This window comes from Chaetura pelagica, unplaced genomic scaffold, assembly GCF_000747805.2.
Source record: "Chaetura pelagica isolate M959 unplaced genomic scaffold, ChaPel_1.0 scaffold43, whole genome shotgun sequence".
Classification (NCBI taxonomy): domain Eukaryota; kingdom Metazoa; phylum Chordata; class Aves; order Apodiformes; family Apodidae; genus Chaetura; species Chaetura pelagica.
This window is the reverse complement of record NW_009952803.1, coordinates 647,476-674,054: the sequence shown is the minus strand read 5'-3', so window position 1 is coordinate 674,054 and position 26,579 is coordinate 647,476. Positions and strand designations below refer to the sequence as shown.

Sequence of the window (26,579 nt, the reverse complement as noted above, 5' to 3'; positions counted from 1 at the left end):
CAGTGGCAGCAAGCAAGGAAGGAAATCCTACAGTGGCACCTAAAATCTGTTCCCTCATTTTTGTTAGCTGTAAATCAAGCTAAGTTTTATTCAGAGGAGGATTGAGAGAGGGGACTGTAGGGCTTACATAAAAATGTAAGCAGTTCAGATGAATTATCAAACTAAGCTGCAAAGTCAGGCTTGGTTTTAAATTTTAAAAAAGTCCATTTTTTTAACTTGAAGGATTAAAATAATTAAAACCCCTGAATTTATTTATCTTTAAAGCACACACATTTCATTTAATAGCTTTGGAGAGATTAAAAGCATAGATACTGCCAGTTGTAAATTTTAAATAGAAAGATTAAAAAGTCCAATGACAATATCTTTTAAGTATTTTTCCCTGTGTAAATTTTTTTAAAGTGAAATTTGTTTACAATGATTTTTGTGTGTCACTATTGTACAGTTAGCAAAGAAATGCTTCTCATATATCTTCTGTTTTAAATCACATATATTACTTGGATTAAATCCAGAAAGCAGCATAATATTTTTTCCCCCCCAGTGAGATATTGGACTAATCCTATTTTGTAGAAAATTGCTCTAGGGATCTCATATCAGGAAATAATTGTGATTTGCCAGAGATTATTTTAGTAAACCAAAGTTATCTGCAGCAGATTACTTCTGGGTGACATATTAAAATGAACCAAATGATTGCAGAGCAGTATCCAGAGCTGCTGCTTGTCCAGATGGCCAGTGACCGGCCTACCTCCGGTAGCAATCAGGACTGATGTGGGAAGATGAATGAAGCTGCCTGCACCTGGAGGTTAAAAAAAGGAATTGAACTGATGGGTGCTACAGGAACAATTGTAGTACTAAGGACTTCTAAACCTTTGCTGCCATTACATTGTTGGATACTAGAAAAGCTCGCTTTTGACCCATTTCAAATAAGCATGTTTTACAAAATGAAATGTAGACTGTTCTAGTTGTGTGTTTTTTTTTTCCTTTGAAAGCAAATTGTTTTTTGTTTAATAGCTGCAGAAAACAAGTGTTAAAAATTGTTGACCTACAAAGCAGCCTTGTTGTGGAGAACAGCCTGTCTTCTCCCCCCACATAAGACTAGATAAAATGCCTTTTAAGCCAGCAGAGGCCTTTTGCTGATTATACCCAGCAGACAGACAAAAACAAGCCTGTCTGTTCAAGGACAGAGAAGCAAAGCAAGTGATTGTTTTTTCATTTGTTCTCTTGCTTTCAGATGACACCGGTTTAAACATCCTGGACTATCTACTTGGTCTCTTTTCGTCAAGACCTTCTGACTTCCCATACCTTAATCCAAACATACAAGATGATGATGGAAATACAGTGATGCATGTTATTTTTCAGAAAGGATTATCAAAACATACTAAGAGAATAATGGAGTCACTGGCAAAATTTGATGTTAACTTTAACATAAAAAACAAATTAGGAAGAGATGTAAGGTATAGAATTAAAAAAAAAGACCCACTGCTGCTTGCTTGGAATAATGCACTGGGGAAAAGGAGACACCGGCAGGATGTAGCAGGGCAGTCAGTTAAAACATCTAAACACACTTCAGCTTCTGAGATTTCACAGCCAAAGAGCACGGGACATTCTTCATCTGGGTCCTCATTAAAGGCACCATCTGGCAACACAGTGCATAATGATTTAAAACCCCCATGTTCTCTAAGGACAAAAAAAGCTCATCTGGGGAAGCAGGAAACAGAAGGAGTAAATAGGCCTTTAACACTGCAGGAAAGTCTAGTGAAAGCAATCACAGCTTTAATTCAGCAACTGAAATTGACTGACACCCTAAGAAAGGATCACCCCCTGGTACAAAAGCCATCTTCAGCTCAAAATAATGTGGAAGAAGGAAGAAGTGAGTCCTTGCAACCTTGTGGAAGCATAGCTTATCCTGAAGGAAAAGGGGATGATTGGGAGAGAGAGAAGGAGGCACAGAAGTTTAGTATGGCCCCGCCTAATGGAGAGAAGGAAGAACCAGAGGAAGAGAAGGTGAAGATTCAGGATATTGAGGCATATGTGCAGGAGTTTGATAACATGACCTGGGAAATCGAGTGCACTCCTGAAATGCTGAAGACATTGGGCAGCAAAGCTGTGCCACATTATCTGAAAACTAAAACTATAATGGCAATTAAGCGGCTTGGCAATGGGGAATGGACCAAAGGCCTTCAGAAGCCACTGAAACACTTGAATACTGATATCCAGCTGTATGAATCCAAGTTGGACAAAGGTGCAAGAATGCTATGGGAACTTGCAATTGACTTTTCTCCTCGTTGCAGTGAGAGTGCAGAAAAGATAATGGAGACAGAACAGACAAAAAGTCTTCCAGAAAAATCGGGTAGAGTTTACACAGAAATAATCAGAATTTGGGCCATTGTTCTTGACCACTGTAAGCTGAACCGTGTCCTAGAAAATATATGTATTTCCTACAAACGTGGTTTATCCTGCATCTTGAGGAAAAAGCTGAAGGGCATAAATGAAGGACAGCAGAACCATAACGTGACAACACAGAAACGTGTTCCACGTTGTTATGTTGAAGACTCGGAGGCAGAAAAGACAAAAGAACGTACCACACCTGAGTATTGCCCTCCAGCTAGTGCAGCAGAATTGGAATACAATATAATGAAATTTCACAGCTTCAGTACTAACATGGCACTTAACATTATAAATGATGTACATTCTTCTGTTGAATACCCTTTCCGAGTTGGGGAGTTGGAGTATGCAGTAATTGATCTCAACCCAAAGCCCATGGAACCAATCATTTTAATTGGGCGGAGCGGGACAGGGAAAACGACTTGCTGCTTGTATAGGCTTTGGAAGAAATTCTATTCATACTGGGAAAAATCCACCCTGGCAAATGGTCCTCTGCTGGAGAGACAAACATGGCAGCAAAGACAGTGTAGTGAGGCTGAAAAAGCTAGGCTGGAGAAAGAGAAGAGTGAACTAAAACGAGACAGTGATGATTCGAGTGAGGAGCAGGTGAGCGATGAGCAAGATGATGACAGTGAGGATGAAAAGGTTTCTGCAGGTCCAGCTGCTGTGGAAACTACTTCATGTGATGACTGTGAAGATGACCAAATGCATAGCCCAGAAGCATCTAACAGGCTGGAGCACCTGCACCAGATATTTGTGACAAAAAATCCTGTCTTGTGCCAAGAAGTTCAGAAGAATTTCATTGAACTAAGCAAGTCTTCTAAGATAACCAGTCACTTTAGGTCTCTGGAACCAAATGTTCACAAGCTACAAGATGTTAAGGATGAGAATTTTCCGCTGTTTGTCACTTCCAAGCAGTTGTTGCTGTTACTGGATGCATCCATGCCTGACCCATTTTTTCCAAGAAATGAAGATGGAAGCCTTAAAAGAACCATTGTTGGTTGGAGTCCTCAGGAAGACTTGGTGGTACCAAACTGGCAAGATGAGGATGAAGAAGGTAACATTGAAGCAGAACACGGCGATGATGAAGGAGCTGCAGATGCATACTCTAAGGAAAGTGATCCACGGATTTTTGTGACTTATGATGTATTTGCAAATGAAATATGGCCAAGAATGATAAAAGGCAAAAGCTCTTATAAACCAGCACTGGTTTGGAAAGAAATAAAATCATTTCTGAAAGGCTCTTTCGAGGCACTGAATTGCTCTGGGGGTAAACTTACTGAGGAGCAGTACAAAAAGCTAGGCCGAAAGAGATCACCGAACTTCACAGAAGACAGGAGTGAAATCTATCACCTCTTTTGTCTTTATCAGCAGATACGATCACAGAGAGGTTACTTTGATGAAGAAGATTTGCTGTATAATTTATCTCAAAGGCTCTCAAAGCTTAAGGAGCTGCCGTGGTCCATCCATGAGTTTTATGGTGATGAGATCCAGGATTTCACCCAGGCTGAGCTAGCACTGTTAATGAAATGCATTAATGACCCTAATGCCATGTTTCTAACTGGTGACACTGCCCAGAGCATAATGAAGGGAGTTGCTTTTCGTTTTAGTGACCTGAGATCACTGTTTCATTATGCAAGCAAGAACTCCATGAACAAGAAGCAGCGTGTTAGAAAACCAAAAAGGATATATCAGTTGTACCAGAACTACAGGTCCCATTCAGGTAGAGTGACAAATTTATTTATGATCTGATGTCACTAACAATTGAAGTTCTTTACTGTTCAATTCAAAGCATCTTTAAGCAGCCTGTTTTTTTAAAAGATCAGCTGGTCAGCTTTTTTCTGACATGCAAATTCTGTATTTTGACATCTCAACTGGAGAACTAAGAATGAAAGTTTTTTAAATTGTCATTTTTGAACACTCATGATTACTGCATGTTTTGACTGTTTGAAGAAAAACTTAACAAATAATCATACCCGTTTCTGTTGTCCCATCCCCAAACTGCTAGACTTTGCAGGATTGGTTTGCTACTTCTGCTTTTCATAGTTCTTTCTCATTTAGGACCTTTTTTTATGTGTAGTCTGCCAAGCCTCTGTAGCATGCTTTCTTCTGGTCTTTACAGGCCCAAGCATGAGTCCACTCAAAACATAACAGGAACATAAAGTATACCTTGCAGCTGCTCTTTTCTCTGACTAGGGCTTTTTGTCATGATATCTTTTAATTTGGGAATTCTAAAAAAACTCCTGTGAAAGTGTGTTTGTGAGAGGGTACTAGACAGTCAGACTGCAGTTTAAAACTGTATTTGGCTTTTTGCAGGTATTCTCTCTTTAGCATCTGGAGTGGTTGATTTGCTACAGCATTATTTCCCAGAATCTTTTGATCGTCTTCCTAAGGACCGTGGGCTCTTTGATGGGCCAAAACCAACAGTCTTGGAGTCCTGCAGCATTAGTGACTTAGCAATTCTGCTGAGAGGCAACAGAAGGAAAACACAACCCATTGAATTTGGAGCACATCAGGTTTGCTTTCCCTTAGGTATATGTGTTTTGAAGAGTCTGCTAGCTCTTTTGCTAAATTATCATTTTATATGGACTGCCCACAACTTTCTTTATTAAGCCTTTGTATCTCACTGATAAATTATGCTTCTTAAACTTAGACACTTTGTGTTGGTTTCCATTTCTTCCTAATACATGTCTAGCTCTCTGTGCTTTTTTGCTTCACATGTTGCCTGTCTTGTTCCTTTCTAACTCCCAAGTTTTTTTACACCAGATCTACAACTGTCTGCACATGCCACACATTTGTCAGTCTTCTAGTGGCAGCTTTGTGACCTTTTTTGTGGACTTTACTGGTTGTCTGTATTAAATGTTGACTGGTTTTGAGAAGGCTCTAGTGTTGCCATGACATGTTTGTGTGCTTTCTCTATGCAGCTGTTACTTTTTTTGTTGTTGTTCTTACTAATAATGTATTTTATGACAGGTGGTATTAGTGGCAAATGAAACTTCCAAGGAGAAGTTACCCGAGGAACTCAGTTTAGCACTTGTACTGACAATTTATGAAGCAAAAGGCTTGGAATTTGATGATGTTCTCCTTTACAACTTCTTCACAGACTCAGAGGTATTTAATTCTTAGCCATTTTCTGCATTTTTTTCTTCAGCTGATTTTACTACTCTGCTAGCTTACAGTATGTTCCTCCTGGCTGTTCCCTGTTTAGGTCAGAGTAGTTGGTGGGGAGACATGCCATCACTCATATTCCTTACCTTATACTGGGATTCCAGGTCCCAGAGAAGCACCTTAGACACCCTGCTTTGCAGCAAGACTCTGTTCACAGCACAGCTTTTTTGGTCTGCTAGTTCATGGGCTGGAAAAAATTTGCCAGCTCCAGACAAAATTAAGCAGAATGATGTTGCATTTTTATTTGGGGGTATTTTTTTTTTTTTAAATTAAGAGCTTAGTAGAACAATTATGTTTAGAATAAAGAGTTTGTTTGTGTCTGGGGGCAAGGGTGGGGAACCTGCTCTGTAGCCATCCACAGTTCAGCTCCAGAAAACTCATTCTGGTCTAGTTCAGGAGTTGTCAGGCAACTTGGGAAAGTCTCACAGTTTGTAGTGGAGACCATCACCCATAGAATGGTATTGGATAAAGAAGACTTTGTTGTTTTGTATTTCTTACATACTCCCTTTTCCCCCTTGGTGGTTCTCTGGGGAGGTCAGACCCTGTCTCTCCAGGGTTTCCTGTAACTGCAGACCTGGCAGGGGTGTGATTCTTGAGACTCCTTGTAAAGAGTGGTTGACCACAGCAGCCTTGTTGCTGAAGCATCAGGGAACCATCCCTTCCCACCCCCTCAACCAGAGAGTAGGCAGCATCCTTACTGAACATGCCTGCAGAGACTCAAGAATGCCCACGACTGAGCTGCTCTGCAATTAAACATTCAGTGTGAACATCTCTGTTGCAGATCTCCTCTGCTTCTAGCCCTCAAAATGGTGTCTCAGATGTGGTTTTCATATGCTGAGAACCACAAATGTGTTGAAGGAAAACTGAGGTCTTAAACTAGAGCATGGTAGATTTAGATTAGACATTAGGAAGAAGTTCTTTACTAAGAAGGTGGTGAAACACTGGAACATGTTGCCCAGAGATGTAGTGGAGGCCCTATCTCTGGGGACATTCAAGGTCAAGCTTGATGGGGCTCTGAGCAACCTGGTCTAGTTAGAGGTCCTTGCTTACTGCAGGTGGCTTGGACTAGATGACCTTTAAAGGTCCCTTGCAAGCCAATGTATTCTGTGATTCTGTGAGTTCAGTTTACTTGATGAAAAATTGGTGGTCATTCTTGACATTATTCCCTGAGATAATACTGGTTTTCTCACCCATCTTGTCTGAGCCTTCTTCAGTTGTGGGTGTCTTGGTTGATCACAACATATGACCTTTATTTTTTGCATATATGTGCAGCAGCAGTTGATGCATATAATTAAACCTCATTCTCCTGACATTTTAGGCTAGCAAAGAATGGAAGATAATTTCTTCTTATACTCCTGATTCAGATGTTCAAGTAGGAAGCAAAGTGTTAATTGAAATGCCTTTAGAGGATGCTACTGGTATGCAGAAGAGAGCTCCTTTCAATTTGGAAATGTACAAGGTGAGTTTTTTGTAACACTGGGAATAGGAAGGATAAACTAAAATCTTAGAAGCAGGGAAATTTATTCAAGATATACTTAAAGTTTACACATTTGTGTAATATAACCAGTTTTTTTGAAAGATAGAGGTATTTTGCTAAAGTAATTTGATAAGAGAACAAAAACTACATGTGATAGACTTTTAGGTGTATTAACAGAACAGCTGTGGTTAAAATAAATAGTAAATCAGCTTGTTAATATTTATTATTACTTTAGTCTCAGCACTATCAGTATCACTACCTTCAAATTAAGGAAACTTCTAAGAATCTAGTCAGATAATTTAAAGATTGTATGGCAAAAAATGAATAATTGTATGCGCAAGTATTAGAAGGAAAATGGACTGTCATACCTCCCACTGCTAGATTTGCTGTAGCACTAGTTGCATGCAAATTAGCTGTACAAAGACTTCTGTGAATGCAAAATCACATATTTAATATTTTGACCTGCTTACTGAAAGATACTTTCTTATTTGTTATAAATTTTGTGTGTATTTGCTGTTTTCTTATAACTGTAGAGTTTATTTCTAACAGTTTAGCCCCTCTGGCATTTAATTTAATTTTATTTTGGTGTGTTGGTGTATTGTTTTTTTTTTTCTTTTGCTTCAGATGCTGAATGGAGAACTGAAGCAATTGTATACTGCCATTACAAGAGCCAGGGTCAACCTGTGGATCTTTGATGAAGACAGTGATAAAAGGGCTCCAGCTTTCACGTATTTCATCAAAAGAGGATTGGTTGAAGTTGTCAAAGCAGATGAAAAGCAAGGTTAAGTTATCCTTAAATTTTCTTGAAAGACTGTCATACAGGACAGCATACTCATGCTTTCTTGCTTTTAGGCTGTAATAAAGAAGGTTAAATTCCTTGGTCTCTGTAACAGAGTGCAATGATAACTGCCCTTGTAACTTTCCCTTGATTTTATTGCCTCATTTCTTTTGGCTCTAAAGATCAGTGACACATGTTTATATATAACTTAATTGCTAATTCATTAGTATAATTTTTCCCGCACTGACTGTTCACAGAAAACCATCCCAGCTAAAAGAGATTTATAAAATAAAACAATTAGGTTCCTATAAAGACATCAGATTTACTCAAAGTTATATCCAAAAAGCAAGCACAATTTTTAGAGGTCTTTCAAAACCAAACCAAACGTGTTGATTTTCAGTGCTGATTGAGAGGGATAAAATGTTTTTGACTCAGAATTACCATTACTGGTGTGAGCACAAATCATTAAATGCTTGGAACATCATGAGATATTAATGCTTAGTTTTGGTTCCTCAGTGTTTTCTGTGGTTTATCCATTCTAACACAAAATTATTGTGCCTGACCTTGTAGACCTAGATGACAGCATGTTTGCTAAGACGTCGACTCCAGAAGAATGGATTGCACAGGGAGACTACTATGCTAAACATCAGTTTTGGGAGGTAGGAGCATGTATTTATCTGAAATAAGGATTCTTGTTTATTCCAAAACATTTTTATTTATTTTTTGCATCTAAGAGATTATCTGTAAGCTTCAGTTGCTCTGTAGCAGTGTATTTTAGTTTGTGATTTGTAGTTTTGTGTCTGCAGACTGTTTGTAAACAACTTGCAAGATGTAAGCAGAGAGATTGAGCCTTTTGTCTGTAATTCACTGCTCAGAAGTTTGCAGTCCAATGAGGCAAAAACATTTTAATGCACATGAAAGGTGGCTGGAAAAGGCAATTATTATCAACAACTGGAATTGACTCGAATTTGTGAAACTGAACCATGTGCTTGACAGTATCATTACACATTACTGTAGGAAAATGAAAACATTTCTTGGAAGTTTACTGATTTGGGTGATGATCTCATATCTTTTATGTTTTTTTGAACAGTAATGAGGGATGGATACAAAAATCAGCATGTGAAGAACCAAGGGAACACTAAGAAAACTACAGAAACAGTAGCAAAATGATAGGTTCATTCCCTTACTATTTAAAGAGCATGAAGATTTTACAGTATTTTATTTCCTGAAGTGAATACAATCCAGATATGGGTTGACAGTTAATGGAATGGAAGCAAAACCCAGCCAGGATGACACCAATGAATTATTCTACAAGGACTTGAGGGGTATCTTTAGATCAAATGCTCTTGTCCTTAGGGGTGGTTTTAGCTTCCCAGATGTCAGTTGGGAATATCATACAGTGGACACAAACAGGTCCAGGGTATTTCTGGATCACACTGAAGTTAACTTCTTGGTGCAGGTACTAAGGGACCCAACTAGGAAAGGTGCCCTCCTAGTTTTGTTGTTTGTATGAAAAGAGGGACTTGTGGATGAAGTGCGATTAGTGGCTCAATCACAATGACCACAAAGTAGTTGAGTTACAAATTATTGACAATAGGAGAAAAAATGCCAGCAAATCTTAGTCCTTGGATATGGGGAGAGTATGAGTCAACAGTATGTCTTGGCAGTATAACGGGCCAACCATGTCCTGGGCTGCATCAAGCACACCATAGCTAGTTGGTTGAGGGAGGTGATTGTCCCACTCTACACTGTGGTGGTGTGGCCCCACCTCAAGTACTGTGTTGCAGTTTTGGGTGCCTCAGTGTAAGGACAGCAGACTATTAGAGTGTGTCCAGAGAAAGGTGACCAGGATGTTGAACTATGTCGAGAGCAAGACGTAAGTGGAAGACTTGAGGTCACTTGGCTTGTGCAGCTTGGAGAAGAGAAGACTGAGGGGTGACTGTATTGCAGTCCACCAGCTTCCTCAAGGAGGGCAGCAGGAGGTGCTGACCTGCGATAGGATACAAGGAAAGGGAATGAAGTTGCCTCAGGGGAAGTTCAGATTGAACATTAGGAAAAGGCTCTTCACTAAGATAGTGATTGGCCACTGGAACAGGCTTCCCAGGGAAGTGATCACAGCACTGAGCCTGTCTGGATGACACTCTTAGCCATATGGTTTAATTTTAGGGTCTTCCCTTCCAACTTCAGATATTCTGCTTCTGTGAAATAAGATTTTTGGCAGAAGAAAAACTTCCATTTTTTGCTAATAGCATTGTACAGTTTTTGTATGAAATAATAGTGTTCCAGAATGAGCGAGGTGATAATGAAGCACACCTGGCTAGGAGCATAGTGACTCCCACTGTTCCACTGTAGTTTATTGCAGAAAGATTTTTCACAGTTTATCACAGTAAAAGCATGAATAAATGTTCTATGTTTTTCAATGTAGCCTTGCACATATTGGTTTTCCCAGCTTTTATTCTTAGAATGTGTGTGGTAGATGCCTGGTGACTTGCCAGTTAATGGTTTAGGCCATCATGCAAATTGCATGTGCAGTTCTATCAGCCTACTAGGTAATTTGCTTTTACTACTTCCATGTATAACATTGTAATTAAAATTCTAATTGTGATTGTCATGTGTGGACTGACTTTAAAGCTTTTATTTTTGTCCTAAATATATACTGCAATGTTTAACATTTTCCTTCTTCTAGGCACCCTAACAGTCTTTGTTTTCCATTAAAGTGACTGTAAAACTGAGTGTTGCTTTTATGTGATAAGTCACGGGCTGGATGCACGTGTGTGAATGGTGTATGATTTCACTCCAGGTGGCAGCCAAATGTTACCAGAGGGGAGGAGCAGCTGACAAGTCAAAACTGGCCCTGGCACATGATGCTGTTCTGAAAGTGCATTCAAAGAAAAGCAGTCCCAGGTAAGTGTAAATGCAGACAAGCGAATGTCATTCTGCGGTGCCAGACCTCCCAGGCGTGTGCAGTTCCCACCACAGTTGTAGGACTGGACTGGAGACATTGGAGTACTGCATCTGGGGAAGAAGAACTCCATGTAGCACTGTAGGCTGACCTGCTGGAGAGCAGCTCTGGGCGAGAGGACCTGGGAGTCCAGTTGAACAACAGGATGATGATGAGCTAACAACGTGCCCTCTGAGTCAGGAGGGCCAGTGGCATCCTGGGGTGCGTTAAGAAGAAAGAATATGGCCAGCAGGTTGAGAGAGGTTATCCTCACCCCCTATTCTGCACTGGTGAGGCCACGTCTGGAGTACTGTGTCAAATTCTGGGCTCCTCAGTTCATGAAGGACAAGTAACCAGCAGAGAGAGTCTAGCACAGAGGTGCTAAGATAATCAGGGGACTGGAGCATCTACCATACGAGAAAAGGCTGAGAGACCTGGGTCTGTTTAGCCTGGAGGAGACTGTCGGTGCTTATAGGTATCTAAAGGGTAGTTATCAGGAGGATGGTACCAAACTCTTCTCAGTGGTGTCTAGTGACAGGACAAGGGGTAGTGGCCACAAACTGGAACACAGGAGGTTTAACCAAAAAATAAGGAAAAGCTTTGTTATGAAGGTAACAGAGCACTGGAACAAGCTGCGCGAAGAGGCTGTGGAGTCTCTTTCTCTGAAGACATTCAAAACCTGTCTGGACATGTTCCTGTGTGATCTACTCTAGGAGATCCTGCTTTAGCAAGGGGATTGGACTAGATGATCTTCAAAGGTTCCTTTCCAATCTCTACCATTCTGTGATTCTGTGAGAACCACGCAAGTGAGGTGCCTTCACATCTTTGTGGCTGGCAGATCCTAGCACAGCTCCAATGGGATCTGGGGCACTGCTCCCTTCAGGAAGTAGTGAATGCAACTGTATGCCCTAGCCTGTCCAAACCAAATGTGGCCCTTCAGAGGGCTTACTGGTTATGTGACAGAAAAGCAACAGGATTTGCATTACCTCAGGAGGCCTTATATTCTACGATATAGATAGAAGAGCCTATGCCACTGGCAGTGCTCAACTCCAGTTAATACCACTGCATATTCACCTGACACAGAAGGAATGGTGGTGTTCATTGGGGAAGAAGAGCTGCTAACAAAAAGTGAGCTTTGAGGTAAAATTAGTGTTAATCTAAATTAAACAAGCAAGACTAGATCTGAAACCAAGGACAGTTTTGAATGGACAGACTTTGAGATTAATGCTTTAGTTGCTGCTGTCAGGTGGGCAAAATAGCTCAGGGGTTTGACTGGTAAGAAAGTTTGCAGTTTCCTGAAGAGGCTAAAAAACTGGGACTTGTCTCAAATAAGAGAGGAAAAAACTTTATGGGGAGGACTCTAGATGTAAGTGAATTAATTCCTGTTCATGCTGGGCTGAAAGCTAGAGTGGGTAAGAAATTACTAGAGCAGAGGAAGCTAGCACTGAAGGGAAGAGAGTGAAGGTCTGGAGAAATGTTATTACTGTACTTAATAAAGGTTTTTACCTTTCTTGATAGCCTGTTTCATATTAGTGGCCCTGACTTAGAAGTATAAGGACACTCATAAAATTTCCTAATCAGAGAATTTGTTGATGGGACTGAAGAGTTTTTTCAGTTGGCTGTAAGCTGAGCTGCTCATCAACTGGATAAAGCTTGGGGAGAAATTTGGTAAATTGGGTTATGTTAAGTTGACAGAACATATGTAATAATGAAGCTGTGAAAGTGGTGAGGTTTTTAGTAGGAGTATTAATGCTGGTGTATGAATCATAAATAAGATTCCTGTGTGCTCTATAACCTGAAATGCTCTGTATGGTTCTAACCTAACTGAAAGTATTTCATCAAGTTATGTATGAAGAACACATGATGTGAGTGCTGGTAGGATTCAGTCACTGATCATGTGACCCTAAACTTAATTTGGATGCAAGCAGTAATTTTCTCTTACTTTCTACAGGGAAAAACAGATGGAATATTTGACTTTGGCTAAAACTTACTTGGAATGTGGAGAACCAAAGTTATCACTAAAATGTCTGTTTCAATCAAAGGAGTTCCGGCTTTGTGCAGAACTGTGTAAAAAGTTAGGAAAGGTACTAAATCCTTGAAACTATCATTTTTTTTCTTTTCCTACAGATATGTTTCTTCTCATGTGACTCTTAATTGTATTTTTCTGTGATGTGGTATTAGCTGAACTAAAACAGCTCTTTAAGCTGGGCAGTTCATTTGTCACAGAAGAGCCAGATGAGGAATGAAGAGAACAATGATGAAATCACATGGTCTAGGTTTATTTCTTTGGCTTTCCTCAGATGTTGCCATCAGTCATTTCTGCTTTGTAGTCTGACTACAAAGTTTGACTCACTTTATGATACTTAAGCTGTTTCTTCTTTCAATACTCTGATGCTGAAATTTCACTGATTGCAGCCATCTGAATGGAACCTTGAAACTTGCAAGGGTTGAGTATGGTACTAACAATTTTCTAAGTGTATGAGGATATTTAACATTTTAGTTTCAGTGCATTTCCACTAAAAAAAGTAAAGTGATTGTTCCCAAATACTTAAAGTTTAAGATATAATGTTACGGTTCCCATTCTGCAGCAATAACTGTTTTAATCCTGTAGATTCTGATAAATTTGCAAGTCAACAGAAGTGTGTGTGGTGTTTTTTAACAGAACCAGGTGAATAAAAAGTATTTTGGAAATCATGTATAATTTTGTAAAAATCCTCTTTGGTTTTACATTCTACTTTTTTGGACACATATTTTGAGGGTTTTAAAAAATCAGAGTTGTAATGATTGGTTTTCATATGTATTTGATTACATTCATATACTTTGCTAACATTTTGTTAGTGTGCTTCTCTGTGAGACACCTACATGATGGAATTACTAAATTTATTCTATTAATGTACTTTTGACTGTTTACAGCACTGTGGTTTCATTACTAACTTCTGCATTGCAGATGAAAGATGCTGCAGTTTACTATCAGAAAAGCCAGTGCTACAAAGAAGCATGTGAATGTTATGAAGAAATTGAGGGGTTTGATTTGGCAATTAAAATGTATTGTCAAGAACAACTCTATGAAGAAGCAGCAAAGGCAGTTGAAAGGTATGTCTTCGAAGACCATATTGGAATGTAATTCCGTTTTCCATTTCCAAATTCAACATAATACAGCTTGCTCACCATAGATCTTTTTACAAGAGTTTTGGCTGGTGACTTTGTGTTATAATTAAGTTAAATTAACTTTATTAGAATTCTCACTTGGGTAATTATTCTACTGCATTCGTAGCTGGAACAATGACTAGCTTCATTTTCCCAGGAATTTTTTCTAATCTCTGTTACTAGTCACGCAAGTCCATCTTCAGCCAGTCCTCTGAACTAGATTATCAAGGTAAATATGACAAATGCATTTAATAGAAATATTAAATACTTCTCTTTTAAGGGTGAAATTGCAATCGATTTAGACACTTCTTTTCTGTAGGAGTATAACCATTAGATGTGTGATGCATCATGCAGCAGTCATTGTGGCAAATGAACCATTTGTCTTAATATCTCCAGCTTAAGAGCAAAGAATTAATTAAGTAATGAATTAAGTAATTGTAACAACCAACTAGCTCTGCCTCTCCAACAGATTCTAGGTCCCAGTCTCTAAGATTAACTTTTCCATACCATCTCCCCTGTGCTGTCTCAGAGCATTTAAGAACTGCCTCACGCTGTGCTTGATAAACTGATTTTATTAGTATCTTTTTGACAGAACTTTGTACCTGGCACCATCCCTGTGACCTCATCCTCATATTCTTGCAAAAACAGTTCATTAATTGGCCACATCTTCCATTACATCTAAACTGATTGGCTTTTAAAGAGTATATACACCAGTGAGAATTCCTGCAAGGCCTGCAGTTACACATGTTCACTGAAATCCTTTGTGATGTATCTCTTATAATGGCAACTGCTTGTTGAAAGACTAAAACTTGTTTGATATGTAGAGATAGTTGGAGTTAAAAGTTTAAGCATTTAAGTCACCTTACCAAATAACAATTTTTTAAATCAGCCTCTCCAACTCATTCATGCAAATTCATCAGCATAGGTACAAAATTTGCACTCCCACCTTTATCATGAAAAGATTATCATAAAAGGCTAATGATAGTCTGCTCACCCATCAGGAAAAAAATTACTCATTGTCAGCATGCAGGAGAGAATACTTTTACCAGACTCACTTAGACAGTATCTTAAAAATCAGCCAATAATTAATAACTAAGACAGATGTATCACTGGCAATAGTTGGCCCTTTTGAAGGAAGGGCTTCTGGGGGCAGCTCTTTGTTTAATGTTTTGGAGGCTTTCTAAAAATGCAGTGGTTTTTGTCTAGGTTACTCATCTATGGTAGTAAATTGATGTATCTATTATTTCAGATATGAAGAGATGCTAAATGCAAAAGGGCAAATGGTTTCCAAACTGTCATGTACAGCAAATCAGCTGTATTTGGAAGCAGCTGCAAAGTACCTGAGTATGAACAGAACTGAGGAAATGATGCGAGTCCTTTCAAAACTTGATATAGAGGATCAGCTTGAGTTTCTGAAGTCCCGTGGATGTTTACACCAAACAGCAGACTTACTGAAAAGGGAAGGTCGAGAGGAAGAAGCTGCAAAATTAATGAAACAACACGGGTTTGCTCTGGAGGCAGCCAACCTCACAGCTGTAAAAGAGTTTCGCGCGTCATGTTTGCTCACTGCAGCTCGTGCCAGTGTGAATTGCTGCTCGGAATCGGACCTGGCTGCCACAGAGGTCATCCTAAGAGAAGCTCTGGAACTTTGTGAACAAACTGAGCAGAAGTCTGGCATTGCTGAGGCTGTGTTTTTGCAGGGAGTTCTGAAGGCAGACTACACAAAGCTGCGTAGTGCGTACTGCCGGTTCCTATCTCTGAATCATTCTGCTGGTGCAGTTGAAGCTCTTTTTGAATTATCTCGCTGCAGTGCTCCTAGCCAGGACATCCTCTTCATGGCAGTGCGTGGCTTAATGGCTCTTCTAAGTCTGGTCAGGAGCTTGAAGAAAGCAGCCACCAATGCTGAGAAAGATATGGTGAAGTCATGCTTTGCCTATTTTGGGATTGTCCCAACAGGTGACAGTTGCCAGGTGTCTCAAAATGAAGCTGAGCCCATTCTCAGGTTTTTGTCAGACAAGCCAAATCTCAAAGAGAGGAAGACAAAAGGTGATTTCTCAGTAAGCACAGAGGAGGTAAAATCAGCTTTGAGGCAGCACTTGTTAAGCAGGTTGTGCTCTATCACCCAGGAGTTGCTGAACAAGCATTACCCTGATATTTGTATGAAGTTCATTGCTGGTTTGAACTGTGAAGATAAAAACTGCAGAGGTTACCATAAGCCCTTGTTGCGCCATGAAGCAAGGACAATAGTGCATTGTAAAATGCATCTGGTGGCAATAAATGGACTGCTCTTGGAGGCCATGCACACTTTCCCTAAAGAGCTGCTGTATCATTGCAAAAGCTTTGAGGACATTTTGACTGCTGAAAAAGATGCATCCTGCAAAGCTCTCATAGACATGTTTTTTCCTTGTCATTTTCACTTGAGAATACTGTCTGAGAACCCAAAGGCATGCAAAGAAATACTGGAATTCAGTAACTTTATTTCCAAACCCTGTAGAGCAGCATTGAAGGACTACATCACATTTAAGTTTGAAAATGAAGACACTGCAGCTAGAAGAGAATCAACTGACTTGTGGCTACATGTCATGCAAGTTTTCATCTTATCCTCGGGATATCCTGAAGAATTTGAGGAACTTCTTTTTAAGGAAGAGGATGATTATAACAAAGAGCTAAGCTTTGCTTTGTCAAAGGTAAAAAACTCCACAAAGAGTAAAGGCCAAGGGGGAAAGGTCAAAGGAATAGAGGGCAGACATGGGATGTTGCTACCTGACAAAAATGTTGAAAATGCAGGGAGAACACACTTGTGCTTCATTCGACTTCTTGAAAATTCACTGGAGCAATTCTATGTTCATAAGAACCCAGAAAACTGTAAAAGGTTTTTTTTCCGTTTCATGAATGTCCTCATCAAGAAATGCACGAGATACCTGATTCCAAGCATAGGAAATACAGTGATGTTGTTGGAATTCCAGTATATCCTCTGTTGTGCTGTCCTGATGCGTCTCTGCAAGAACATGACTCTCTGCTTTCCAAAGAGTTACATTGCTCTCATTCACTACTGGGAGTTTTTGTTCAGAAGCAAGGACCGTAACAGAGAAGTTAAAGACACTTTTTCAATTATACAGGAGTATAGACCAAGGGATCCATATGTATCTGTACAAACTTTCCGATTTCATCTCTGTTACCTAGCAGAAGTTTTGTGTGGAGTTAATGGAAATTTCACTGTCCTTCTGGATGCTTTTGAGAATCATGATTGCATAACTTCAGGGGAGGCTGAGCGAACTGTAGTGCTGTGCTTAGTGATGTTACTGAATGCTGACCAGGTGCAGAATTCTAAATATAGATTCCTCTTAGGCCAGCAATTCTCTGAAATCAAAGCAATGCTGAAATCAATGAGAAAAGACTCTCCCTCTAAAGTGCCTGGAAGATTGCTGAGGATTGTGGAGCAAGTGAGTGGTGCTACACATATAAGAGAAATTGCTGCAGGCCTGCAAGAGCTTCTGGCAGAGCGTGATGAAGAGCACTTAGTTGACTGCCGATGGAGGTGGGACTCTGTGTACACTCAGGGGCATCCACCCATACGGGGCATCCTGTATGAACGGATAAACCTTGACAGGTTTATGACCTCTTTGGATAAGACTGAATACACTGATGAGCTAGAAAAGGAACTTGGAAGGGTTCATTGCTTAGAGGACCAAAAGGATCCCCTGGAAGTGATTGCACTCAGCAAGCAGCAGAAACAGGAACAGAAAGCATCCGCTCAACGCCAGCTGCGTCGTGTCTTCCATTTCGTTTCTCTGTGCATGAAGTGGAAAAGGAAAGCCTGCTCCAAAGCTGAGCTTGTTGCAATGGAAGGAGAGGAGTTCTTATCGGAGATCTTCAAAAAAGCAGATATTGACCAAACCCAGTGTGACCTCTGTGGAGACAAATTTAATCAGACCTCTGAGAACTATTTCAGCCGGTCAGAAAGCATGGAGGCAGACACTTCTGAAGCTGTGACACCAACAGAAGTTGGTGGGGAACAAAAATTGCATGCAGAAGGCAATGCAATTTCAGTGGCCAGTGATGCTTACTTAGAGCACAGAAACACAGAGAAACACAGGAATAATGATGCTGCCTACAAATACTATGCTGACTTTTTCAGAAGACAGATAGATCCGATAATACATGATGGTCTGGAAGTAGTGGAGGCCATTAGGGAACAGACTTACACCCAAGACCATTTAGCATATAAAGAAGGTTCCAACTTACGCCAGAGAAAAATCCAAGAGAATATTAAGAAGATTTCAGATGCAGTAGAGGAAATCTATGAGAGAAAAGCCTGGGCTAAAGGTAGGACCTTTCCAGCTTTCTTTTTAATAATTTTTCATTTGAGGCCAAACTGCTAGACCTGACAGAGCTCTATTTGAAAATCTTAATGTGGTCAAGAGAAAGGTATTTCCAGGTATTTCAGGTAGCTGAGGAAAAGAGAAGCTGAGATGCTTGAACATATTAGCAAATACATTATCCCCTCTTCCAAAAATAATACATCAGTACAGATAAAGTGAATAGTGGTTAATTTTAGTAAGTAGTAAATTTTAACTAGACAGTCAGACATGTTGTGTTCTCTGCATTTATACAGTCTTAGAGAAACCCATTATATTAGACCAAGTAATTGTTACTAATTTTTCCACTATTTCCTATTTGCTTTAGTTCTGCCAGCCATAATAATTTGGGTATACAGGAGCAGAGTGTCTGAGTAGATGGGAGTCTTTGGTTAAGGATATCTGGCTAGTCCACCCTTGAACTAGTAATTTTTCTGGGTCTGAAGTGGATACTTAACTACAAATCTGTGGGGTGTCGCGCAGTCAAAGGCAGCCCTGGTATTACAAAGTCCTGTAAATTAAGGTGCTTAAGAGATGCATATGCTTATATTTGATCCCCTCCCAGGCTTTAAGTATTTTTCTATGCTGATTTTCACAAGCAAAATTAAATCACTGAATGAGTGGCCTAGGAGTGAAACTGTTTGGGATACTTGCTGTGGGAAAATGACATCTTCAATCAAAACATTGTTTCTGGCTTTAGTTGTAGAAACCCACCAACTCTGTTGAGCTGTCAGTTTGCCTGTGATGTCTGACAGTAACACAAAACTATAATTGATGTGTTCATCAGCCCTTATCAGTAAAATACATTAAATTAGCAGGTTGTGATTTTCATGTGTAACCTTTTATTCCTAGTGGAAAGCTTTTATATATATGGATGAAGTCCATAAGGTTTTCCTTATAATTTAGTTGCTTTTCTGCTCAATAAACCATTATAGTAATTAATATAATAAATGTAGTAGCCTTAATGAGGTAATAGTTTATTTAGTTATGACAAATGCTTGATGAATGTTACCTTGTTCTTCTACTGAGTGAAAATATATTTACAGAAGTTATTTGCCTTTGAGATTACATTTCTCTTGCTTTTTTTCAAGCATTTTTCAAGTCCTTAATGGTGCAGTTAAGCAAGGGCTGCAACACTTACACAGTGTTTGACTTACATAGTTTCAGTGGGTTAATGAATGCCAGGAACTTCAGTACCCAAAAATACATAAACCAGAATGTTTTCAGGAGTTTCCGGTGTACCTTCAAAGGGACAGCAACAAGGATGGAGAGCTTCTCCTATGACAATGCTAGTAATGTTGATTGGAATAGGGAGCAATACATAGAGCATCTTCATCCCCAGTTGTGAATTTGCCTGCACATGAGATCATTGGTGACTGAGGCTTCTTGCTGTGCAGTGTCATCATCCAGAGAGCTGCGTTGTAACTTCATTTTGTGCTTTGCTTTTAACTGCTGTCCCATCTCTCAGCTCGTGTTCTCACATAATGTTAATTGTGCTCTGTTTCAGCGGAAGAAATAATAACCAAACATGCTAACAAATTGGTTGCCACCATTGATGAGGCTTGTAAGTGGCTGAAGAAGATGGACTCTCATAGGATAAAAGAAGAAGGTATGTTTTCAAATTACACAGGTTTCTGTGCCCCCTGGAGGAGACTGTTCTGGAATAGTCTCTTAGGATCATTTAGTCTCCAAGTTAGTAGTGTTGTGGATATTCGCTTACCACCTAGGCAACAAGAAACCAGCACCTCCATAGGGGCACTCTGGAAGACATGAGTTAACCAGTCTTTCCTCTGTGGCTCTCCAAAACAGAGCATGAGCCTCAAAGCTGGTTGCGGGGTGGCCAAAATGGAGTGAGCCTTCTCCTCTGGCCCTCAGTGGATCCCAGCCTGCGTAAAGTGTGCGCACACATGCAACTGCACATCCACATGTAACTATAGCTCAGGTGCAGTCTTCAGGATAGAAACTTGGTCAGGGAAGACAGAAGTGAAACTGTCTTTATTTTCACCAGTAAGATAGTGCTGTTTCTTAACTCTTGCTGTGACAGTGCATTTATGGATAGCCTGGATCCCAGTTCTTGGAAACCAGCTTCTTAACAAAACCAATCCTTCACTTGCTTTTAAGAGTTCTGTGGAAAAATACTAGGTGCAGTGGATTTTCCTTTATTTTCACTTCTGTTTCACTTGGTTTCACACCAGGAGTAGCAGTACATCAGTGCAGTCTACTGCATCACAGACTTCTGAGGACAAGTTTTAAGACTTCATTGTGCCTACCTCTATATTTAAGTTTGTATTTAGGTAGTGGGGATTGTAACAATTGCATAAAAAAGCAGCAATGAAATGATCAGGCTTACAGACTGTACTATATGTAAAGCATTAAAGTAGCTCTATTTTAGAGAATTTGATGCTGATAAAGGCTTTGTGATACACCTTCCTGTTTCAATAAAGTAGCTGAAAAGACTACATGGGAGTGCTGTCATAGTCTCACAAGCAACATTATAGTCTGTCTTTAAAGTTGGTAAGCAAAAGTATAGTCTGCTGAATCTGAACCTTGAGAGAGGAGAGATGTAGTTCTTAAAGGCAAAAGCACTAATAATAGAAACAGATTTTCAGTGTAAAAATTAATTACTACTGCAGTAGGTGGCTTAGCAGTCTCTGCTTCCTAGTGAAGCTCTGAAGCACAATGTCATATTAAGCCAGATACTTCTAGAAAATGATTACGCACACATTAAGGTATATTGCTGACATATAAAATAGCAAAGACATAGCTTGTCGTGTTATTAAGAGGAGAAGGTGTTGGGGTTTTTCATTCTGCATTAATTAATTGTTTTTAATGTAGGCTGTGTGCATGAAAGAGACTTGGAAAACGAAGTGGAAGATGAAAGCATGGCTTTTGAAGAACTTGTCAATAAAAAACCCTCCAGAAAAAAAGGAAGATGGGGGAAATGATAATTAGAAAAAATACTCAGGTTGTTACTCTGTGTTGTTAACAATCGAATGTTAGAATAAAAAAAATTGTTAAAAAGAAAAATAGAGTGATGGGGTCAGAAATGCGAAGAGTCTGAAGAAAAAGAGCAACTTATGCTAGTGTCTTTTTATCACTTGTATTATGTCAGAACAATTGTTTATATGGTGATGATATAATTGTTAAAACCTATGACAGGACAGATTTCTTTTCAAATCTATGTGGTAGCTTGAAAGTAAAAAAAAAAAAGCCAAAGAAACAAGTAGGAAAAAATAATTGGTTTTGCCTTATCTCAGGGGTATTTTTCCACTCAGTCATCTTTGTCTTCTTCCCTGTTAATTTACACCATCACTTTCTGAGGTGGAATGCTCCAAAAAAATTGAAGGGTAGTTCCTCTGATTTTAAAAGGTTTTAATCAGTGTTCTTGGGTTACCATTGTAAGCCTGCTGTGTTCTGAGTAGTCTTTTGTCTAGAAATTTTTGAGTCTTCAGGTGAGGTACTTACCTATTTTCTATTTTTATAGACAGAAACAGTAATTTCTACAAACATTCCTATTTTTACAGTGTACATACTTCTAATCAGATAGATACAAAAGTTACGGATTTCTTCTATTTGATCAAGTTTTGATATAAAATGTCATCTGTACATATTGAAATAGATAATCTTTCTTTAAAAGAGTACTGTGCATTTTAAATGTTTTGTAAGTTTTAATTGTTAAAAGACTTTTTGTAATGTGTAAAAGTTTTTATAAAACCTGTAAGATTTGTCAAATCACTTGGTCTTGTCTTATTTTTTGAATGCTTTCTGAAAGCCGTATGTGACCAATGGCCTGAGTGAGATTTACAGGTTGGGTCCAGAATATCAGTTCATACCAATGCTGGTTTACTTCTGGGATTTCACTGCCTCCAGTGTACTCTAGTCTCCTTTAGCAACATTTAAAATTAATGTGTTTGAATGTTAAACATAATTAGGTAGAATATTATTTAGTTGTTGGAGTATTTTGTCTTGAAAAGTGAGCCACTTTGTATACATAACAAATTGTTTTGATAATTACCTTTTGCCAAAAGCTTAACGTTTTATTACCCTCAATGTCATGGAAGTGGGACATTTTACATGGGTAAAAATGAAATGCTGCTGTAGAATGGAGCAACGTGGGCAGGACTAATGGTTATCTATTGCATTGTAATTGCTGTTGTCTGCCAGAAAACTCTTCACTAAGTGCTGTGTCTTAAAGAAGCCTCGTTGCTTAAAGTAGTTTAAAATAGTACATTGATGAAGTCTAATGCTAGTCACTTTCAGTATATACAAATAATGAGTTAGGGAAGTTAGATTATTAATACAATTTCCTTGTTTACTATAGTGATATGTATTTTGGATTTAAGGTTACTCCAAAAAATTTTCCTGGTAAGTTTCTCAGCTTGAGTATGTACATTTGTGGTAGTAAATGCCACCTAAAGTTTTTAAAGACAAGTACAATTTAAAAATCCTTGCTGGCCACACTTTAAAGATCTAGTGATCATACTTTATCTCTAAGGAAAAAATGAAGCTTTAAAAACATGATTGCAAAACACCAAGCAAAGAGAACACAAACAAGGAGTTATATTGCATCAAGAACTTCACCTCGCATACCCTTCCTTGCTGTGGTTCAATACAAACCATTGGTTATTCTCTGACTTTGAGTCAGCACTCCCAGATGGAACTTACTTGAAAAGCATGTGAACTATTGACTCCTAGCTGGAAGTATTGGCAATTCAAATTCCAGGGCTTATACTAGTTTCAGAGCTATACTAGGCCAAGATTTCAGTAGTGTTCAAGCAGAGATGGGAAATCTAGTTGGATCTGGACTCCAAACTCTGTGCATTAAAGGTTTTTTTTTTCCCTATGGTGGTATGTGTAAATTCATCTTTCTTTTCCATGGCAGTCTCTTAAAATAATAACGATCTGTGTGCATTAATTAGATATCAGATATATACATAAATAGAGATATGCTTGTGGTTTTGGGGGTTTTTTTCCCTTTATTTAAAAATCCTTCTCACCCCTGGTGGTAACTTCAGCAGTCTCACACCAGCTAATGCCTTTGACTCAAAGGGCTTAAGACCCATGACAGTTGCCTTGCTATGTGCAAGATGCATGTTGCACCTTGTAGCTGAGTAGTGGATGCAGGCTGTCAAGCTAATCCACCCACTTCTGCCTGTCTAAGCCATGTTGACTGGAAAAGCATTTAGAAAAGGCTTCCAAAGTACAAAAACTGGTGATTAAAGTCTCTGTTCTTGGTGGTACAAAAATGACACCTAAATGAACAGGAACAAACTGTATACTGTAGTTGGAAGACAGGGGTGTGGTCTCAAAGATGACAATTCTCCAAATTCCAAACCTGTCAAGAAAAAAATACCTTGCTTGAACCTTGTATTTATACAAAGGGCTTTGTGGCAAGTGATGGTTACTTTCTACCTTTTAGCTTTTTTCCTCTTAAAAGCCTCATTGATTGCCCACAGTTTTATTCCAAAACACTTTCCTAGCTGTTAAAATGTTTTGCTGAGTCAGCTTTTCTAAAACCCCCTGTTGTTGTTGTTTGTTTTTTTTTTAACTATTTGCTTTCATTCCTAAAAGGAAACCTTTTGCCTTTATGCTTACTGAAAATGTAGGAGGGAATAAACTGCCTTAGCTCATTGTAAATAAAATAGAAGGTTTTTCTGCCAGCAATCCCCATCACATTTTTTGCTGAAAACTGATTATGAAGCACCCTCCCTTATATGAAAGGGGACCATAGCTGTTGCTGCTGAGCTTCTACCTGTGTTGTGGAAGCATTCAGTTTTCATGAAGACCTTCACACCTGCACTTCAGTGCCTCTGGGTCTTCCTGTGTATTAGATTTCTTGCACTTGTACTGTTCAGGCTTTGTGTTAGCACGTAGCTCAAATGTACTAGCAAAGTATCAGGCAACGCCCATACTCTTGTTTATCCTGGTGTAGTACATGTTAGAAATTTTTTATGTCTTCCCTAATTCACATACATTAGAGTTATTGTTACAGGAAGTGGAAAAGTTTATGTATTTTATTTTGTAGTTTTCATGGCTACATTCATATTCAAAGATTTCTGACTATACTCAGTTGATGTGAAACACTTAAAGTGTCAGATACTTCAGCAGCAAAGCTGCTGAGTTTTCAGGATAATAGCCATTACAAAAAAATACTCTGTGAGATTTAGAGAATATATTTCAGTTTGCTGATGTGGACTTGTAATACTGCTTCCAGCCTGGGATCTAAGCATATGCGTAGGTTCTGTATGTTTGTGTTGTCATCTTTGCTGTGTTGATCTTACCGTGTTGCAAGAAGATGGGTTGTAGTGTCTCAAGTCTTTGTTACAATCATTCTGTGCTGCTTGGTGTGTAGAAATAGTGCTTGGAAAGAAACTGGTAGACTCTTAGGTACCTTCAGCCCATCTTCTATTTAGTTGGCACCCAAAGTTTCATGGTTTAAATAAAGATGCAATTGCTAGTGATTCAAATCTTCAATACTCCAGACATTTAAAAATGACTTTCATTTGGCTTCTGATCAACCAGTTTCTAACTTATGCAGTGTAAACCAGTGCTGATATTTAAGTAAACAGTTGACAGACTTAGGTTACCTCTAAGACATTCTGCAGGCAAATAAATGACAGCAATGCCAGACGTAGCTTTCAGTAAATCTTGTAAAAGTAAATCCTTGTAATTCCTTCTTGTGAAGAGGTGAGTAGGTCTTTACTGAAGCTGTGTCACTCCTTCAGTGCTGGATGCGTCTCTGTGAACTGTTCACTGTAATGTTTGCTCGTCTTGTGCTAGACATACTGTATGAAATCATGGGATGAGGTTTTTTACCTTTGAACCATCAAGGGTACATTTGAGGTGTTTAAAAATTGGCTGCTTCCCTAGAAATAGGTTAGAGCAAAACACTGCAAGGAGGTTTGCTACTGACTTGCTGTGACAGCTGAAGTACTCTGAGCTTTGAGTTACTCCAGTGTTAGTGATGCCCTAGTCAAAAGCAGTATCTTTGTAGTTTGGGGCACTTGCCATGCATCATACAGCCTTCTCTCAGGAAGTTTACATTTCTAGTCATTTCAGCCAGAGTCCCCAAAAGAAGAACCCTTGAACATGGAGCTGCTTAAAAGGACTCGTGCAGAAGTAGATGAAGTGTCTTATCTCCTGTGGAGTAAGCTGAGTACCTCAGTATATGATATGGAGCACATGAGCACTGAACTGAGAGGCTCTGGTGATCTAAAAGAGTGTTTCAGATGTCAAGTGCATAGTGACATGACCTTTAAGGCAAGGAATGCTGTTTCGCAGTCCATCCCCAGGATGATGAAGCTGCTCCTGCCCTTGTGTCTATTCAATGCAGATATTAATATTCCTTACATAACTCCATCAATTTTTAGAGTTGGGAGATTTTAGGAAGTCTGGTACTTTGCAATCTTATAATTTTTCATTGAGAAGTGCTGGCGTTAGTAGTGCTGTTGTACTTATTTGAACCATGATTGTCAGGCAGATATAAAGAATTTAGATAGTTTTAACAAATCATGGAGAAACACATTTTCCACAGTTCCTGGATAAAACATGGTCAAGTTTCTTTAAATGTGCACTTTGAGCCATTAACAAAGAAATCTTTGTTGGAGACCTGCACAAAGAACAGAGGGAGCAAGCGGAAGTGAGTATGTAATGAAAAAACCTGTCAGTTCCAAGTCACTCTATTTGTGTCTGTGAATAGCATACCTGGGGAACTCTCCTTTTTTCTTGACCCTGTCACTTCAAATGTGTCTGCTTTTCAATCCAGTCCTGTTCAGACAAGATTAAACACTAGCTAATAGGATGGAATTTCTCAATGTTACATTAACAGTTTCTCACTATTCTTTACTTTGTCTTGAAGAGTCATTGTTGTTTAAAAATGAATAAACCTTTGGTGAAATGAACAGTGCCTGTGAACTTTGGTATTCAGAGCTCTGTGCTCCACAGCAGTCTTGTTGTAGGGGGAAGAAAATACTTTGGAATATTTTTTGTGTTTAGCTGTTTGTTACAGAACTCTGATCGTGGGTGTGGAGAGAGGAGAATTTTGCCTATTTCCATCATCAGCCCTTAGGACATAAGTCCTTCATCCTCTCAACTTGCCTGTTTTGTGTTGTCAAGCTCAGAAATAGCTATCTCTGCCTATTTTTGCTGGAGTTCTTTTTGAAGCTCTTGTGGCTTGTGAGTCATCAAGCTAAAGATGCCAGATCTTCAGTAAATAGTGTTTTAGGGACATGGGTTTAACAACCTCTTTTGGTCAGGAGGACCTATAACTGTCTTGAGTAGCTGTCAGGATTGACTCAAGCTTGTCTAAGGCTGGAGCCACCACTTGGG

General features: G+C 39.2%; 1 protein-coding gene across 1 annotated transcript in view; it reads left to right on the top strand.

Annotated features, from left to right (window-relative positions):
- Positions 1-21,196, top strand: part of TRANK1 (tetratricopeptide repeat and ankyrin repeat containing 1) — a 39,132-nt gene extending 17,936 nt beyond the window's left edge. Inside the window, exons 12-23 of the mRNA XM_009994994.1 lie at positions 1,229-4,105; positions 4,699-4,898; positions 5,356-5,493; positions 6,869-7,009; positions 7,652-7,808; positions 8,376-8,464; positions 10,606-10,709; positions 12,698-12,830; positions 13,694-13,839; positions 15,143-18,219; positions 19,759-19,860; positions 21,087-21,196. Coding sequence (XP_009993296.1) covers positions 1,229-4,105; positions 4,699-4,898; positions 5,356-5,493; positions 6,869-7,009; positions 7,652-7,808; positions 8,376-8,464; positions 10,606-10,709; positions 12,698-12,830; positions 13,694-13,839; positions 15,143-18,219; positions 19,759-19,860; positions 21,087-21,196 — 7,274 coding nt within the window. The remainder of the gene's footprint in view (positions 1-1,228; positions 4,106-4,698; positions 4,899-5,355; positions 5,494-6,868; positions 7,010-7,651; positions 7,809-8,375; positions 8,465-10,605; positions 10,710-12,697; positions 12,831-13,693; positions 13,840-15,142; positions 18,220-19,758; positions 19,861-21,086) is intronic.
- Positions 21,197-26,579: the final 5,383 nt, after the last annotated feature.